Source organism: Hippichthys cyanospilos, chromosome 10 (assembly GCF_059441005.1).
Source record: "Hippichthys cyanospilos isolate Australia breed blue-spotted pipefish chromosome 10, RoL_Hcya_1.0, whole genome shotgun sequence".
NCBI classification, from domain to species: domain Eukaryota; kingdom Metazoa; phylum Chordata; class Actinopteri; order Syngnathiformes; family Syngnathidae; genus Hippichthys; species Hippichthys cyanospilos.
Genome location: NC_142378.1, coordinates 4032454 through 4052939, shown reverse-complemented (window position 1 = coordinate 4052939; position 20486 = coordinate 4032454). Strand labels below are relative to the sequence as shown.

At 35.3% G+C, this 20486-nt stretch overlaps 2 protein-coding genes across 3 annotated transcripts in view; one reads left to right on the top strand and one right to left on the bottom strand.

The window, feature by feature from the left end:
* Window positions 1–20486, bottom strand: part of LOC148416660 (uncharacterized) — a 314743-nt gene that overhangs the window by 85454 nt on the left and 208803 nt on the right. Inside the window, exon 5 of the mRNA XM_088425825.1 lies at window positions 16202–16275. The gene's annotated coding sequence lies outside the window, so the exon portion shown is untranslated. The remainder of the gene's footprint in view (window positions 1–16201; window positions 16276–20486) is intronic.
* brinp3a.2 (BMP/retinoic acid inducible neural specific 3a, tandem duplicate 2) overlaps window positions 1–20486 on the top strand; it is a 40985-nt gene that overhangs the window by 8108 nt on the left and 12391 nt on the right. The window contains exons 1-4 of one of the 2 annotated variants that reach the window (XM_088425382.1): window positions 3636–3786; window positions 7220–7603; window positions 16134–16324; window positions 18815–19005. In XM_088425382.1, coding sequence (XP_088281508.1) covers window positions 3650–3786; window positions 7220–7603; window positions 16134–16324; window positions 18815–19005 — 903 coding nt within the window. In that variant the 5' untranslated portion in view covers window positions 3636–3649. Of the gene's footprint in view, window positions 1–3635; window positions 3787–7219; window positions 7604–16133; window positions 16325–18814; window positions 19006–20486 lie in introns of those variants that run through there. The other variant, XM_088425383.1, reaches the window with a different exon arrangement.

Sequence of the window (20486 nt, the reverse complement as noted above, 5' to 3'; positions counted from 1 at the left end):
TAATGAGAATTTTAGTGCAAATTTCCTTTTTCACCTAATTGCTTATAACGCTACGGTTAATTATCATAAGTACGAATACCATCGCCCTTTATTTTTTAGGAAAAAATTCGTCTTATATTTAGGGGATTACGGTAATATTTTTACAACTCTCGTAGCCACGCAAAGAGTTAACCGATTGACGAGTGTCTCCATTTGTTTTGCATAATTATTAATGAGGTTTTGAATTTTGAAAACGGCTTTACCCCGACGCAGAACTCCGCCGGGACGGCCAGAGTCAACATTCGCGGGTAAACATTTGGCCTGAGGAAAAAGTCAGGGCAAATACAAATTGCTGTCCGCGGCTTTTCATCATCCTTGCATCTATGTGATCTTCCATGTTTATTCATGAACATTCACGCGCCTCCACACAGTGACAATTTTATCTTTGATGTCTTTCTCCCAAGACGCGACTAGAGCGCTCTCTTTGTATTTGTTTGCGAGACAGCCGGATGAATGCGACTGGCAGCCATATTACAACTCCACAAAGGCGCTTTTACCCTGGGCGCTGGTATGAGAGGTATTGTCGAAACGAGCTGCCGGAAAGATAACTGGGTTAATTAGAACCCCCCAAAAAAAATCATAAATTAAAGCTTATTATTCAGCACAGAGGGGAAGCTGTAAAGTTTATCAGTTCCTGTTTTGCTATTTGGGTTTTTTTTCTTTTTTGACAACGGTTTCGGGGTTTTACAAAGCGGATCCGTGTTGAAATAATTCTCATGAAACGTTTTAATCACCTCGGTAATCTCCCGAAGGGATTTACGACGTCTATGGGTGTCTTGGCCGAGATTTACGGCGGTGGTAAATGATCTTTTATGGTCGTGTTCAGAGTATACTTTTGCTTTTATTTGAAGGGAGCTTATGCCGATTCTTGTAAAACTTGACCTGACTTAAAACGTTCACAAGCCGGATTCGGTTTTCAGAACAGGACGACAGCGTTTGTTCGTATTTGGCGGTGGTTGCTAGGCGACTGTGCAGGAAGTAGCCTGGTGCATTCCCGATATGGACGAAAAGTACCTCAACGGGATTTGTTTGCGCCTATTCTCAGATTTTTCAATAGGGCTGTAAATTAATTATTTTTTTAATTATTGTAATTATTGTTTGTGAGGTTTTTCTTTTGGTGGGGGGGGGCATAATTTTTAATTATTTTTTTCGAAAAACATATTGGGGGTTTGGAATCGGTGCTGTCCACTCTATTCAATTTTAAGCAAACAGTGTTATGGTTAAAAATTAGGGGCATTCATTTGAGGGTTTAATTTGAATTTTATAAAGCATTAAAAAAAAAAAAACTTTGATAAATCAATTCAACTTAATCTCTTAGGCAGTTAAACTCTGCTAACTTTAAAACCGAACCGGCAACAAAGACAAACAGACAGTGTTTGTCCTTATTTGGCAATTTGTTGCTAGGCAATTGTGCAGGAAGTAGCCTGGTGCATTCCACCGCTATGGACGTAAAGTACCGCAACAGGATGTATTTGTTTGCACTAATTTACACCGTATTTATTATGGTGAATGGTCAATTTGATATGATATTATATATTTTGTATATTTAAAAATGTGTGAAAATTAAAAGTGACTTACTGTATACAAACTGATGTGAGAAGTTTCAAAACACAATTTAGGAAGAATTTTTGTAAAATGCTGCGAAAAATGACTTTCAAAAATTATAATGGCTTCACAGCCGTTCAAAATGCTGAAAAATGAAACTTTGAGATATATTTTGGCCTGAGGTCTGATATCTGCCAAACATTGTTTACACACAGTGCAGCTGCCGTCTTGGCATCCCATAATATATAGGACAGATGTTCCGAGGCCGAACGTTTTGGTTTTGCCATTGTCTCCGAAAAAAAATCAGGCGCGGGAATTCCCGGAGGTCATCAATGCACCGTGTCCTCTAAAAGGTGATAGTCAAACTCCAACGATGCAGCCGGCAAGTAAATCGCTGGAGGAAACGTGACATTTCGACAAAACAAAACAAAACAAAAAAAACATACTGAACAATGGCTGCAGGAAATGAAGTTTGCTGTGGTAAATGAATCCATTCATTTCACGTCAACAATATAATTGTTAGTATATGTCGTTGGTACGCCAGGTCGAGGTTCTTCTGCTTTTCAAAGGTCGCTCTCGACTTCTACAATGCAAAAAAAAAAAAAATCACAAGGTCTTTTTTTTTTCATCCAGAAATGCTTTGCAATGATTAGGGTGTACTTGACTTGAAAAATATTTCACAACATTAGAGAAAAGTTGAGAAGTTTAGCACATTAGTATTGAAAATCACCAATTACTTTCGTACTTTAGTATATTACTTATTACCATGTGCTTATTATTACTAAAGTTAAATGATTCTTTTATACTTAATTGGCTAAAGTAATTTATTACTTAAGTATTTAGTTATCTAATTGATTAGTACTGCTTCATTTAGTACCAGCCATTTTAGACCTTATTTGGTATTGAAAAAAACATATATATATATATATATATATATATATATATATATATATATATATATATATATATATATATATATATGTATATATGTGCCTGGGATGGAGAACCCTAACCCTACTCCTACAAAAAACGTAAAAATATGTCTTTGGGATTGAATGGGTTGAGTCCCAACATTCCTATAAAGGAGATTTATAATATGACCACCTATTTTTACGTAATTAAGGAATTGATTACTTTTTACATTACCAAAGTAATCGATTAATTTATTACATTAGTATTGAAAATCACCAATTACTTTCGTACTTTAGTACGATATTACTTATTACCAAGTGCTTATTATTACCAAAGTTAAATGATTCTTTTATACTTAATTGGCTAAAGTAATTTATTACTTAAGTATTTAGTTATCTAATTGATTAGTACTGCTTCATTTATTACCAGCCATTTTAGACCCTATTTAGTATTGAAAAAAAAAAAAAAAATATATATATATATATATATATATATATATATATATATATATATATATATATATATATATATATATGTGCCTGGGATGGAGTACTCTAACCCTAACCCTACTCTTACAAAAAACGTAAAAATATGTCTTTGGGATTGAATGGGTTAAAGAGCCCCAACATTCCTATAAAGGAGATTTATAATATGACCACCTATTTTTATGAAGCATATATTTTATAAATTTATTATCTTTATATTATATTATATTATATTATATTATATTATATTATATTATATTATATTATATTATATTATATTGTATATTTTAGAGTGGTGATTTTATATATTAATAATGTCCACATTCAAGAAAATGAGAGTCTGAAAATAGCCGTCAAGGAATGAGTTAACGTCCTTTCACGTCAATGGCACTCAAAGTTTAAAAGTGCGAGTTTCGCAATGGCGAGATTAAAAGTGAGTTCCTCCGCCGGCCCTAATCCTCGTCACCCGTCGACAAGACGTCAATATCGAACGGGATGTTTTGGAACGGCGCAAAAGGCTTCTCCGAGCGGGAAGATTTTTGATGTTTCTGCATTTTAAGCGGCGCCGTATCGCGCCCTTGTAAACGGCGAATGTTGCGCATCTGATATCATTGAGGCATGTGACAACAAAGGCTGAGCGAGCGGCTTTGTTGGGACATAATGTGATTATGAAGCTGGCATGGACCTGTCTGAGGATGATGAATGTTTGCAGACAAACCGTCATAGCGATTGGCGCGAAACCACACGCAGGATGTGAGTCAAAAGGCGGATTTAGACGTCTTCCAGAAAGCGGAGGAGGAAGCAGGTGGGTGCTTTGACAGGAAAGCCACATCCGGCGATACATTGTTCTCCCGCATCACCTTTTGGACCGCCGCCCGCTAGATTATCGGATTAGCGAGTCCTTTACTACGACCGCTGTGTTCTGATCCAAAGTTTACACGCCGCACGTTTTGCGCTAACATGCTTTTCTCTCGACGCTGCATTTCAGGTGGCGCCGCAATCACATTCCAAAACAAAACAAACAAAAAAAAAAGTGTGAAATACCTCTTCGGCTAAATTCGAAATTAGCCAATGAATGCTAACAAAATGAGCATTGAATTAGCTAGGAAACATACGACTTGAAATAGAATGCGGACGCGAGTTCTAGTGGATTTCTTTGGTTTTTATTCTTCCTTTTGAACACTTATAATTCACGTCTCCTCAATCATATTTAAAAAAAAAAAAGTCTCCTGAGCTGTAAATGGGTGAAAAAAGCTAACAAAATGAGCACAGAGTTAGCTAGAAAACATTCGAGTTAAAATAGAATGCGGACGCGAGTTCAAAAGTTTACACGCCGCACGTTTTGCGCTAACATGCTTTTCTCTCGACGCTGCATTTCAGGTGGCGCCGCAATCACATTCCAAAACAAAACAAACAAAAAAAAAGTGTGAAATACCTCTTCGGGTACATTCGAAATTAGGCAATGAATGCTAACAAAATGAGCACAGAATTAGCTAGGAAACATACGACTTGAAATAGAATGCGGACGCGAGTTCTAGTGGATTTCTTTGGTTTTTATTCTTCCTTTTGAACACTTATAATTCACGTCTCCTCAATCATATTTAAAAAAAAAAAAGTCTCCTGAGCTGTAAATGGGTGAAAAAAGCTAACAAAATGAGCACAGAGTTAGCTAGAAACATACGAGTTAAAATAGAATGCGGACCCGAGTTCTAGTGGATTTTTAGGTTTTTATTCTTCCTTTTGAACACTTATAATTAACGTCTCCTCAATTATATTAAAAACAAATCTTCTGTGCTGTACATGGAGGAAAAAAGCCAGAAAACGCAAACAAAATGAACACAGAATTAGCAAGAAAACATATCCAAGCTAGTTTCGGTTTATTCGATTTTTTTCCGTTCTTCCTTTTGATCACTTGTAGTTCACTTAAAAAAATAAAATAAAGAAATATATACATATATCCTGAGCTGTACATAGGAAATACGATCATGAAAGCTAACAAAATGAGCACGGATTTAGCTTAAGACATAAGACTTCAAATAGAATATATTTGAAATGTTTTTAGGTTTTTATTCTTCCTTTCAAACATTTATAATTCACGTTACCTCAATCATAAAAATAAATAAATATCTCCTGAGCTTTACATTGGGGAAAAAAGCCAGTAAACGCTAACAAAATGCTAACGGAATTAGCTAAAACACATATCCAATCTAGTTCCTGTTTACTTTATTACAATTTTTTTTAATTCTCTTTGACCATTACTAATTCACGTTAGCACAATCGCATTGGAGTCCACGCCAAAAAAAGTGATTAAGCTAGTGAACGCTAACAAAATGAGCACAGAATTAGCTAAAGGACATTTATGTTAAAAGAGAATACAGAAGCTAGTTCCAGTTTCTTTTTAGGTTTTATTCTTCTTTTTGAATACTAATAACTCACATTGTCACCGCGATCACATTAAAAAATTATAAGTGGCAAATATCTCCTGAGACATACGTGGAGAAGCTATTGAGCGCTAACAAAATGAGCACAGAGTTAGCTAAAGGACATTTAGCAAACGAAGCAGTTAAAAGAGAATGCGCAAGGAAGCCAGTTCCAGTTTTTAGGTTTTTAGTTTTCATTTTGAAAGCTGGTAAATGTTGCAGTGCACTTGCAGCTTCTATCACAAGTAATTCCATTGCTTTTTTTTTTGGGGGGGGGGCGTTTAATAAGCTGGACCGAAAGGCATCATTTGCATTGTTTACTGCCTCCTTTCGCTAGTGTGAGATTAATTAAATTTACATAAATTAAGACCAAAAAAAAAAATACCGGATTCCACATCATTGCTTTAAAAACTTGAGGGTAAAAAAAAAGTGGATTTTTATTTTAAAGAATTTACCAGTCGAAACTTCTTTTTCGCATGCTTCATAAACGCATCACGTGCACACCATTTACCTCAATTTTCCCTGTTGTATCCAATCACAACTTTTGCCCGTCTTTTTTTTTTTTCTTCGCCAGGCAGTCACATGCCTGAGTAAACTTGATAGATTGTTAGCTGCATTCTACAGTATAATGGCAGTGAACGCCTCACTGCAACATGAACATTGCAAAGTGCCAGCGAAGAAGAAATGTCTAAAAGGTTGGTTAAGCTGCTGGACAAATCAGAAATAAATAAATAAAATACCCAGACCAGTAGAAGGTCAGAAATACACCACTTTCATTTCAAATCACGTTATTGTGTGCATGTGTATTATGTGTTTGAAAAAATGTGTTTATTTTTATTAATAATTATTTAAATGAAAAATTAATGTGGAACAATTATGTTATAATTACTTTTCGCTTGTGGTTCCTTGTGTAAAAATAAAATGAAACCATTTCTTGTATGGCATTTTTTGTGTGTGTGTTTGTTGTATTCAAATATGGGGAAAAAAAATTAATGAACATAAAAATAAAATATTTTTACTATTAATAAAAATCATGTTACGTTTTTATGTAATATATATATATATATATATATATATATATGAAACTAAAATACTTTCACTATTGATAAACTCACATTTTACATGTTTATACAGTGTAAATATATATATGAAATATTTTCGCGATTGATAATGTCACATTTTACATGTTTATATATATATAAACAAATATATATACATATATATATATACATAGATATATATATATATATATATATATATATATATATATATATATATATATATATATATATACATATATCAACATTTTGAGAGATTTTTTCTGTTTGAAATATGTTTCATAATTATACTAATTATTTTAAATAATTATTTATTTTAAAAATAATTATCTAATTAAAATAAACAATTTTAAAAATAAAATAATTTTACTATGGATGAAATCATGTTACATACACACACACACATGTATATATATATATATATATATATATATATATATATATATATATATATATATATATATATATATATATATATATATATATAATGAAAAATATGTTTCCTTTACTTATTACTTTAAAGAAGTATTTAATCCAAAATACAACATTTTTACTCTTGATAAAATAGTTTTTTCCTTTAAAAATTATTTTGGGGGTGGAGAAAACGGACTTTTCCAGCAAACAGTCAACGACGTATATTTTCACCGCGGCAGCTGCCAATTTCCACGTTTCCTTTTTTAGGGCCGCAAAAACGTACAGAGGCGTCTCCGGGACTGAACCAGTTCATCAACTCATCCGCGCGCCTATCTCTTTGATTCAGGTGCTTGCGGGGATTTTTGCGGCGATGCCGGACTTTGCGCTCGACCAAGCGAGGAGCCGTCCGGCCAAAAGCCACTGTGGCCGTTGAATGTTCCTCGAGCGGCACCAGCGGCAGCAGAAGCGACGCCCTCATCCCTCGCCGGCTCCTTTCTTCTCCGATGGCTCCATGGCCCGTCTTCCGCCTCGGCCTTCTCTGCTGCCTTTGTTTACGGACGGTGGGAGGGGCTGCGGCGGCGGGGGCGGCGCCCGCGGCGCCAAACGACAAGCCCCGGGGCCCCTTGGATTGGCTGCTGTCCGACAAGGGGCCCTTCCACCACTCGCCCGAGTACGTCGACTTTGTGGAGAAGAACAGGCAGGGCTTCTCCACCAGATACAAGATTTACAGGTGAGATGCTGGCCCATAAAAGGCGTTTTTGGCGTTTTATTCATCGCCTCCAGAAGATAAATCGGAATGCCGTCATTATTTTGAGCTGGTCTGCTGGAAAATTGCGCTAAAAGTGATAATGTGTGCAGTTCAAATTCATTTGCTGTTAATTTGAAAACTTCGCAATGTGTTGCTTCATTTTCCAATTAGTTTGGTCTTAATTTGAAAAGAAAAATGGACACAGTGCGCATGTGTATAAAATTCAAGAAATAAAGAGGCGAAAACAAAATTGTACGCATGATGCACGTCCGTGTAGAAGTTCACAAAATATAGGCATACGTCGTTCCTCAAAGGAGTCACTACGACAATTTAGCAATCCGTCGCTTCATGTTCCAATTAATTTGCTCTCAAATTGAAAAGAAACCTGTACATATGATGCAGGTCCGTATCAAACTTCACAAATAATGACTATAACACAATTTAACAATCCTGTGCTTCATGTTCCAATCAATTGGCTCTTAATTTGAAATGAAAATCAGACACAAATTCGACATCTGTACAAACTTCACAAAATATAGGCATACGTCGTTCTTCAAAGGAGTCACTATGACACAAGCAATCCGTTGCTTCATGTTTCACTTACTTTGCTCTTAAAATGAAAAGAAAAATGTTCATATGATGTATGTCGGCATAAAACTTCACAAAAAAGCCATACGCCGTTTTTCAAACGAGTCACAACAACAACATTTAGCAATCCGTTGCTTCATGTTCCAATTAATTTGCTCTCAAATTGAAAAGAAACATGTACATATGATGCAGGTCCGTATCAAACTTCACAAATAATGACTACAACACAATTTAACAAGCCTGTGCTTCATGTTCCAATCAATTGGCTCTTAATTTGAAATGAAAATTGGACACAAATTCCACATCTACATAAACCTCTCAAAATAAAGGCAAACAATGTTTTGGAAAGTAACCACTATGACCATTTAGCAACCCGTTGCTTCACCTTCAAATTCATTTGCTCTTAATTTGACAAGACCAATAGACACCTTGCACATCCGAATAACCACGAATTTGAGTATTTTGCAAAGTAATCACTACAACACATGTTCAAATTCATTTGAAAAGAAAACAGTTGTGTCCTTGTCCTGCCCTTGAAATAAAAGTGAAATTAGTTTCATTCCGATAACTGCAAGAACCCGCTTTAAATCTCACGTACCCCCGAAGCGCCTTCCCGTAACCCCATTTGAGAACGGCCGCCGCCTGTAATAGTATTCACAGCTGTTAATCTTTTATCCTTATTTTCTTTGACAACCCGATGAAGCAAAGATGAACAACACAACATCTCTTATATTACAGCGCAAGCGGAGAATATTTGCCGTGTTATGATTTCCCGCCTCTCGTTAAACAGAAAAGCCGGCGTTCGCAATATGCGAATGGCTGAAATGTGACGGCATCCCGATGTATTACTTTGACGCTGAAACCGTCTCGCTCCCAAGTGTCCCGATATCACGTGATTGTGTTTTCCAAAGCCTTGAGTGATCACCCCTTCAAAATTTCAACTGAACCGTTTGAAAAAAATACGGTGGAAAACGAGATAGTTTGTCATAAAATTTTCACCTTACCCAAATCGTGTCATGAATTATATTCATCGTTATACGGAGGGACACGTACACACACTTTGAAAACTGGACACATTCTGTTTTTTCAGCCCTTGTGGCATTATGTTACAAAATATGGAAATTCCTTTTATTTTTTCATGATATCATAAAAGAATCAATGGGAAAAAAACATGAGGGAGCTGAAATTTCAAGCAGATGAAATACATTTCAAAATGCAACGATTTTGACACTTCTATGTGATTGCAGCTGGAAGTGCCAGATTTTATGTACTAAAAACAATCATTGTCCAAATTTTGGACCATGTAAAACCATTATAATTACAATTTTTGGGATGCATTTTAATGGGAGTTTTTACATTGATTTTCCTGCGATTTTTGTAACATTCCATTGATCGGCGGTCAAATTATATCAGCCAAAGGAAAATTTTTTGTTTGACTTGTGTTTCACCTTAAGACAGTAGGTGGCGACAGAGCATACCATTTTTTCAATTTTTTTCGTGGGCGTTAATAAATGTAACCTACACATACATGGATTGAACTGATGCCACTGAACAATTTGAGTAGTTGAAGGAGAAAAAAATCATTTAATTCCGCCTTTAAAAGCATTTATGCAATTATGAAAAAAATGCAATGTGTATAGCTTGCAAAGTGATTGTACAGGGGTGAATTAAATTCAAATAAAATATTTTTACAATGGATAAAAACACGTGACATGAACTTTTAGATGTTCTAATCATCTGCTAGAAATTTCAGCTCCCTTTCTTTTTCCCATTGATTCCTTTATATCACAAAGAACTCAAAGGAATTTCCAAATTTTATAACATCATGCAGCAAGGGTTAAGTACATCTGAAGATAACATATGTTCAATAGCGACGTTGATCCTTTCATGTTTCTCTCCCTGACAAAAAAAAAAAAAAATGTAGTTGTCGGCCGGAGCTGAGCAGCATGGGCGGCAAGATTAATAGTCTTATCATGTGGGCAAGTGATTAGAGATCTCTTAGTACTTATTACTCCACATTATCACAGAATCCCCCGAGAGGATTCTGTCAGCTGCAAGGTTGTGTTTGAGGCCCTCCAGATTACCACAACGTGGCATTGATTAATAGTCACCATATTACGAGGAAAAATGAAGCGAAAAGGTAAATAGATTGGGAGGCTCGCGAAATTAAATTCACTCCCAATTGTCCCCATTGATTTCTGAGACTCGGCTGACAATATGGGGAGAGATTTGTCTTAAAATTATTAGCGCATATATACTTATTTGTGATTTGCACGGTTTGAGAGCAATAAATGTATTTGGAATTTATACACAAGCATATTGGTGAATTTCGTGTGTTTTTCATACGTAAATATATATTCACGATTTTCTAGTTTTTGTTGTTTTTTTTTTTTAGCTCCACCAATATATTTGCGATTTTCACGTTACGGATCGACAAACATTTACAATTTTAGCGTCTTTTACACAACTTTTCAGTCACAAACTTTTTCCGTAATCTTTACGTGTTTTTCAAATCTACGCACATGACTTTAAGATCCACAAAAACATTTGATATTTTCATGTTTTGAGATCCAAATAGATTTGTGATTTTCCTGTTTTTCATGTGCACATATTGGTGAATTTTGCGTTTTTCAGATGCACAAACATTTGTGAATCTCACGTGTTTTTCGAATCACAAACGGATTCAAGATTTTCACTTTATTTTTTAAGCTCCACAAAAATTTTCACGATTTTCAAGTTTCAGATCCACGAACACGATCTATTTTGCATTTTTTTTCCACAATTTTCTTGCGATTTTAAGATCCAAAAACATATATGTGATTTACATTTTAGATACACAATTAAAAATGTGATTTTCACATTTTTCCCCATCCAACTTTTTACATCTGTAAATGTCTAAATTAGTGCACTATCCCTTTAAAAATTACGGCTGTAATAAGGCCGTTTTGATATTTTGGGGAAAACCTTTTTCCATTGAGAACAATCAATTTTATTTTTAACCAAACCATGTGAAGCTGAAATAAATACGGACATAAATGTGAACATTTTTCTTTGTAAATCAAAGCATCCTATCACTGGTTGGCTCTTTGTAGAACAGACTCCGCCCCTCCGTGTAGAGGAGAACAATTGTAACGAAATACCTTCAAAGAGGCGGCTTGTTGACTCAACTTTGTCACGTTAAAACAAAACAAAGCAAAAAAAATGATATATATATATATATATATATATATGTGCATACACACACACATGGATCAAAATACCAGTTAGAGTATTTTAGCTAGATAGATAGATATAGCTATTATAGCTAGCTAGCTAGATTTTTCACAGGTGTGTCCATATATATATATATATATATATATATATATATATATATATATATATATATATATATATATATATATATATATCAATTAAAAAAAACTTGTCTCGCGTAGAGTTGTAATTTTATTGTTATGAATTATTTTTGGGGGGAAGCTTTGTTCTCGTTTGGCCCATTCAAAAAATGATTTGCCCACCACGGATCGCATAATAAGATTTGGCACAACTGGTACTGTGTAAGACAAGGAGTTTTTACAAATATTTGTATTATTTCATGATCCCAATCCAAAGCCCGTGGGAGCATTCCTGTAATTAAGTTATTGCTAAATAAAAGGCAGGCGCTTTGCTTGCTATAATAGCTTCTGAAGTACAATGAGCACATTAGTTCAACCACAGGGGAGCACGTAGGTGCTCGTTTTCCAGCCCGTTCCTCAGGTGCCGCTCCTCAAGTCTATGAATATTTTTATTGATGCTCCCTGTCGTTCCCCAACCCCCCCCGAATATTTCCTCGGGGTTTCGAGCAACACGAAGTGTCTCCACTTATTAAATGGTGAGAGAAGCGTAATTAGTTTTTCACAAGTGACATTTGGATGGAAAAAAAAAATAAAATAAAATAACTCTATGCCAGAAAGTGATTGGATTCCGTGCACATCTATTATAAAATATGAATAAGATATAGCATCAAATTGTACAGCAGCCAAATTCTCTTGTTGGAGCCAATGGAGAAAATATTCTTGGCATCCACAAAAAGCCCTCTGTGGGCTGCCATTGTTTACAAGCGTGCACCCAAACCTCATTTGTTGCTGCCATGTTGTTCTGCCCGTTTTGGAACACTCATCTGTGTTCCAGAGTGCAGAAAGTTTTTTTTTTTTTTTTCCTAACTTCCATGCAGGTGCATGATGATTTAACTCAAATTATATGTAACTGTTAAATCTTGTGCAGTATTTTGACCATTTTTTTGGCCATTTATCTTCCAGGTCATTCTGGCGATATTTCAGTCAAGTGATGGCGCAATCCCGGAAGTGCGATAACTAACTAACTTGTGCCATGTTAAACTTTGACATGTTGTTATCATCTGGGTGAAATTTCAGCTCCCTAGTATCTTCTTTCATAGCTTTCCCTTTGATATGAAATTATCTATTTTTCCCACATCACTCTGGCAGTATTTTAGCCATGTGATGACACTAAGTGGTTGTGCCATGTTGAACTTTGACATGTTGTCATCATCTGGGTGAAATTTCAGCTCCCTAGTGTCTTTTTCCACAGCTTTCCTTTTCATACAAAATGATATTTTACTTCCGCATCACTCTGGCAGTATTTTAGCCAAGGGACGACGCATTCCTGGAAGTGTGATACTTAAGTGGTTGTACCATGTTGAAATTTGACATGTTGTCATCATTTGGGTGAAATTTCAGCTCCCTAATATCTTCTTTCACAACCTTCCCTTAGATATGAAATGATCTTTTTCTCCCACATCATTCTGGCATTATTTTAGCCAAGCGATGACACACTCCTGGTAGTGTGAAAACTAAGTGGTTGCGCCTTGTTGAAATTTGACTTGTCAATGTTTGGGTGAAATTTCAGCTCCCTAGTGCCTTCTTTCAATGGTTTCCCGTTAAAGTAAAAAGACTTTGATGTAAAGATCAAAGGACTGGACAAAATGCCGTGTAAGATTTAAGTTAAAAAGAAAACAGCTGTAAACGATTACCTGATTATTAAAACAAAATGTCAATTAATCGATTAACTCATTCAATCCGAAGGACGTTTATGCGTCTTTTTCAGTTCAAACATTCATTTTATTTACTAATTTAAAAGATTTTTTTTTCTCACAAATAATAGTGTAAAAGGGCCTCAAAATGGTATGTATAAACCACTAAAAAAACAAATACAGCTGAAAGATACGTAAAAAGACGTCTTTGGGATTGAATGAGTTCATTTTGAAAGCTCTGAACTCTGGGGAAAGATAGACGCACGCAAGAACCTTGTAAAAAAATCATATACCCCTAAGTAACCCCCAGGGTTACTTGTTCCCCATTTGAAAACCGTCGAATTATCGTTATAGAACTTTTTTTTTTAATGAAAAATGAAACTAAAATCAGTCCCTATCAAATGAATGCTATGCTTTTTGCAAACAATTGCGCAGTATGTAAGGGTATCTTGTGTAGTGACTTACAAAAAAATCTATGAATACCAATTGAAACTTTCAATATATAAATTGAAATGCGGCAAGTTGAGCAACTTCGTTGTGATGACAGCGAAGAAGAGAAGAGAAGAGAGCAAAAGTGATGCAGAAATTGATAATAACTTACAGTAGCACTTTGTAAATGAGCTTTTGTAAGGCATTTCATTTCCCTGTTCCACCTGCAGGACAAACCATTTGGCCTCTCAGCACTTTCAGATAAGACCGCTTGCTTATCACACAGTCAATGATAAGTTGAAAAAAAAAAAAAACGGCAGCGGGGATTTGAGGATTTGTGAATTCTCTTTCTAGACCTGTTTTTCGGGCCCTTCGCTCCCTCCTGGCGGATCCGTCATGTTGCGCGGGACGTGCCGCGGCTTTGAATGATGCTTTCATTCTGCTACGTGTACAGCAGTTTTGGTATTCGGATTGACTATCGAGTACTTGGCTAAAATATATATATTTGATACGTTTTCACAATCGCCGTCTTCAAAAAAACAAATAGACAGGGATACTGAGAAACATACAAAATACAAATTATATCCTAATATAATCCTAATTCTGCCTGTTTATACACACACACACATATATATATATATATATATATATATATATATATATATATATATATATATATATACACACACAGTATATATACCTGTGAAAACTATCTATCGAGCTAGCTAGCTAGCTAGCCAGCTAGCTCTATCTATCTATCTATCTATCTATCTATCTATCTATCTATCTATCTATCTATCTATCTATCTATCTATCTATCTATCCTTTTTTTCTTTCTTTTTTTCTTTCTATCTATCTATCTATCTAACTCATTTATTATTATTGTCTCAGTAAAGTACATAAATACAGATATCTATTTATCTTGCTAGCTAGCTAGATATGTGTGTGTGTATATATATATATATATATATATATATATATATATATATATAGCAGATAGCAGAAAAACTGATACAGTTACAGGACTGTGAATGTCGCTATGTTAAAATCCCTCAATTTGAGAAAAAAACAACAACAAGAAAACGCGGAGAAAAACGATTAAAAATGCAGAAGACCAATGAACTCTTTTACCACTTGATTATGAATGAAAAACTTTTGTACATTGTTAATGATCAACATTTGTCTTTATCGCTGTGCTTAGCAGCATTCTACTCTCTAGAAATGTTAGATTTTAGACATATTCCTCCATAATTTACAGTCTAAGCGAGAACATTTCTCAAAGCTTACTTTTGAGTCCATAAATTTTGTAAAAAATGTCATCAGTAGAAACAGGAACTTTGTCAGGCTGTCAGCATAAAACATTAGATTTAAGGCCACTCTCTCCTCATAAATTTTGGTCCAAGAGACAAATTTACTGGCTGAACCTGACAATTTGAGTCTAACAGATTTATTAAAAAGTGATCAGTAGGAACAGGAACTGTGTCAGGCTTTCATCATCAAACACTACATTTTTGTCAAATATCCCCCATAAATTTTGACCTAGAGATCAATTTACTAGCTAAAATAGCACATTTGAGTCAGCATGATTTGTTAAAATGTGATCAGTAGGAACGGGAACTGTGCCAGACTGTCAGCATCATACATTACATATTTGACAAATATCCCTCCACAGATTTTGGTATAAGAGATATATTTGCCGGCTAAAACAGTACATTTGAGTCGGCGTGGTTTGTTAAAATGTGATCGGTGGGAACGGGAACAATGTCGGACCGTCAGCATAAAACATTAGTCAAACCTCTCAAAGAGACAAATTTGCTAGCTGAACAGGACACAACAGTGGACACAATTCTCTGGAACATTTAAAGCAACTGGATTCATGTCAGGTATTTTATGTTCCACGTTTGTCATTTTTCCACTCTCACTCCCTTCAGTTCAGACATAAGTGGCACACTTGAGGAGAAACCTTTTCTCGTAAATGCGCTTCATGGTAAATGCAGCGTCACAATACATTTTACAGTACGGAGATTTTGCCTCTTTTTGTCACACCTCGCTCATCTTTGAATCCACTTCCACTGAAGCGTAATTACATATGTGCAGCTTAGACTTTTTTTTTAATCACTTCAATGCGCCAACTGCCATATTTCTGGATGGATTCAGCCATTTTCTGCACAAAGCATTAACTCATTCACCGCTAGCCCTTATCATGTATTTTTTATTGATTTTTTTGGTTTATATAACTTATTTACAGCCGGACCAGTAAAATTGATTTTTGACGTCTACAGCCGTCAGTGGCAGTGAACGAGTAAAATCAGAATCTTTAACAAGCTCTTCTCAAGCAATGTACAAACTCACAATTTTAGCGTAATTATGCGTTGTTTACATTTGTTCTTATTATTTTGATTTTATTATTACTATTATTTCAAAAAATTTCCAAGAAAATTTGTAATATCTTTCTTTTTTTTGATCTAGGGAGTTTGGGAGATGGAAGGTGAACAATTTGGCGTCAGAAAAAAGAGATTTCTCACAGTCTCCCTTACCTTTGACTTCGGAGTTCATCAGGAACATTCGACTCCTCGGACGCAGGCCCAGCACGCAGACCATCACGGAAAACCTGATCAAGAAATACGGCACTCACTTCCTGTTGTCAGCGACACTCGGAGGTAAACACACAAACTCATTTGCATTTTATATGCATGATATATAGTTATAGCTACAAATAACATATACAAAATATTGTTTGTTTTCATACTACACAAAGTGCAACAGGAAAATTATTATCTGAACAATAAGGGGTATAAAAATGTATAACATCAAAAATACATGTTAGACTTTGGGACAGAAAATGTCCCAAAAAACACACATCCACACGCTAGCTCACAGGTGTCCAACTCAAGGCACGGGGGCCAAATCTGGCCCGCCACGTCATTTTATGTGGCCCGCGAAAGCAAATCATGTAAGTTTCCATGACCCTTGCTAAACTCAGTTCCGAAACTTTAGCTTGTCGTGTATAATGAAAAATAAAATTGAGATTTTTTGGTTTGTTCTGTAATATAAACAATAAATGAACAAACTAGAATGCTTTACTTCTGATTTCAAAACAACTAAGCCATCAATTTGTTGTGTACTGTAATAATACGGTAAAAAAATGAATAAGATCATTTAAAATTGACTTGGTTTCCTCAACATATCGGCCCAATGAAGGAAGTTCTCGCTACAAAATGGCCCCCGACAAAAATGAGTTTGACACCCCTGCTCTAGCTCGTACTGTTACGGTAATTTTTCTAAGTGTAATAATAAATTTTAAAAAAAGAAATAATTGTGAAGCACTGCAACGACAGAAGAATGAATGTCGTCTTGGAGAAATCGCCCATTTAAGATGCAACAGAGGAGCAAACAAATTTTGCAAAGTAGCAATACTTTGGACATGACTCCTCCCTTTAACATGGTTACTATTGTTCGTGTTACACAATGCGACTTGACCATCCGCCCAAGCTCCCTGGCGCTTGGCCAGTACTTAGTAATATGAAATTAAGGAGTTTGCATTGGATGCTTGCCAGTCCGAGCTCCAAATGGATAACATCTACGCGCACAAAAAAAAACCAACCAGATGGACTAACGAAATTAATAAATACATTGTCAAATAAAGTGATTGCCCTTCAACAGACGAGAATAAAATGCGGCGGGGGAAGAAACATTAGCCGCAAGCATTAACGCCGCATTACGATGAGAAAAATGATGTGCGGTAGCTTCGGGGCACTCAAAACAAAGAGAGTGCTGCAGCCACTGCATTCTTTGATCACCACGTAGGAACTGCAAATCTCAAACAAAGAGCTTAATCCCAATCAGCATATTTGACCTTCACATATATATATATATATATATATATATATATATATATATATATATATATATATATATATATATATTGTCAAAAAAGCTTCCAGTAAATCTGGAAAGTGTACAAACAGAACCTGATTGTGTAGATCTAAGGAAACGGCAGCCGTTAACGACAAAAACATTGTGGGAGCTGTCAAGAAAATCCATAAACAACTGTTAATGACATCAGCAACAAGCTCCAGAGGGCATGTGAACAAGTACAGAAGCAAACCACTCATTAGCCAGAAGAATGGGTCACCTTGGCTGGCTTGAAAAATTTGTGTGAACAGCTATAATATATATATATATATATATATATATATATATATATATATATATATATATATATATATATATATATATATATATATATATATATATATATATATAAAATTTCTTTCAATCACTCTGAACATTACAATTTTAATCAATTTTATTTTTTATTAGTAATAAACCAGGCTAACATTTATCCGAACAAGTTTTGAAGCAATAAAATGTTATCTATTATTATATCAAAATGTTCCGAAAACAATCGGTACTGATTTAAAATCAGTTTGAACTTAATCTTAACATAGTTTGTGTACAAAAAATACCCGTTCAAAGCTTGTGCCTAACGTGCTTGAATGCCAAAATTAAGTTCATAAAAATTGCTGCGCAAAAACTTAATTTCACGAGGGATTTACAAGAAAGACAAATTCATCAATTTCATTGATTTAATTGATCATCACAATGACTAACATAAAAAAAAAAAATAATTTAGAGTAAGTATATGTATAGTAAAAAAGCATCTGGCATCTGAGTAGCTGCTCCCCTATGGCCTACCAATATGGCCGCCTCATAGAACTCCTTATCCAGTCTTCTACATTGTATCCAGTTTTCTCTTCACACTCAATTCTGTGACGTCACTCCAACAATTTACGTGAGTAGAAGGCAAAGCCGGGGACGCGTGGATAAGAACAGTTCCGCTGGATTTTGGGATTTATTCTGAGCTTTCTCATGAATATTGCCCACATCTTGTGAAGATGACACTCATCGCTCTAACCGGCTGACCCTGCTCTCCCGCTGGCTTAAGAATGTCATCGGCGAATATTATACGGCATACCCTAATCCTATACCGCAGTACTTACGGTTTCATCAGCGAGGGGCGACGATTTTTCTTTCAGGACTTTGACCTCCAGCACGCTTGTGTTTATTTTTGTCTTCAACGAATGCAAATTCTGAACGCCACGTAAAAAACGCGCGGCAACGTTCCATTCTTCTTTTTCCTTATGCAGGAGAGGAAGCCCTGACCATATTTGTCGACAAGAGAAAACTCAGTAAGAAAGGCGACGCGAGCGATTACTCGAGTAATTCATCGACTGTCACTTTGGAAGCGCTGCACCAGCTGGCCGCGTCCTATTTCATCGACAGGGAGAGCACTCTGCGCAAGCTGCATCACATTCAGATTGCCTCCACCGCTATCAAGGTACACCTGTTATATTGGAAGCGCCGAGTCCTTGAAACTCTGTCAGATTTAACAATAGGAGAAACCGGAGACAAAGAACACAGCCTGAGTCAAATCATCTCTCGCAAAGTGAGAAAGGCCGAAGAGTTCTGAAGAGTGCCTCTCCGACTTGGCTTTTTTATTTGTATCTTTAAGCAGATCATTTAGTCTGGGGAGTGGTTTAGGACTTAAAAAATGAAAATAGAGATCCGCTTGGGGGTCTTGTTCATGAGAAAGATGGAGTAGAGACGGACGGATTATGGGCTCTGATCATGCAAATTCTCGATGAGTCTATAATGACGCCTTGCTCGTTTAAGAGATTTCACTGAATTTTTAACAATGAAAAAAATATTGAATTACCCTGTGTGTTATTTTGACCATTTTTGGGTTATTTTCTTCCACATCATTCTCTCAGTGTTCTAGCCAAGGAATTGAACAATCCTGGTAGTGTGATAAACAAGTGGTCGTGCCATGTTAAACTTTGCCATGTTGTCAGCATCTGGGTGAAATTTCAGCTCCCTACTGTATTCTTTTTTGCAGGATTTTTTTTTTATATATTTGTTTATTCTTCTCAAATAATAGAGAAGGGTCCCAAAATAGTTTTCTGTATATAGATATAATAAAGGTTTTAGGTTAAATAAGGTCCCAAAATAGTTTTTTTATATATATGAATGATTGAATACATAAATAAAGTGTCTGAGATGGAATGTCTTTCAAAGATACGTAGAAATACATCTTTGGGATTGCATTAGTTAATTTTGACATCTCTAACTGGCTTTAAGGTAATTAATTTTGATATATAAAATCATTAAAATAGGGTAAAAAAAAAAAGGGTCCAAAAATATTTTTATATATACATGAATCTTTAAATACATTAAAGTGTCTGCGATTGAACATTTTAATATACTTCAAAGATACGTAAAAATACGTCTTTGGGATTCAAAGAGGTCATTTTGACAGCTCTCTCTATATATAAATAAAATAATAGGGTAAAAATCTGGTCCAAAAATAGTTTAATGTATATATAAATAATTAAATATCTCAATAAAGTGTCTGAGATTGAATGCTTTTAAAGTGCTTCAAAGATTCGCAAAAATACGTTTTTGGGATTGAATTCTTTTAAAATGCTTCAAAGATTCGCAAAAATACGTCTTTGGGATTGAATGAGGTAATTTTGACAGCTCTAACTGACTTTAAGGTCTTTAATCTACGTAAATAGGGTAAAAGGGTCCAAAATTAGTTTTTGGAATATATGAATAATGAAATATCTAAATACAGTGACTGAGATTGAATGCTTTTAAAATGCTTCGCAAAAATACGTCTTTGGGATTGAATGGGGTAATTTTGACAGCTCTAACTGACTTTAAGGTCTTTAATTTACGTATATAGGGTAAAAAGGTCCAAAATTAGTTTTCCGAATATATGAACAAAGAAATATCGAAATAAAGCGTCTGAGATTGAAT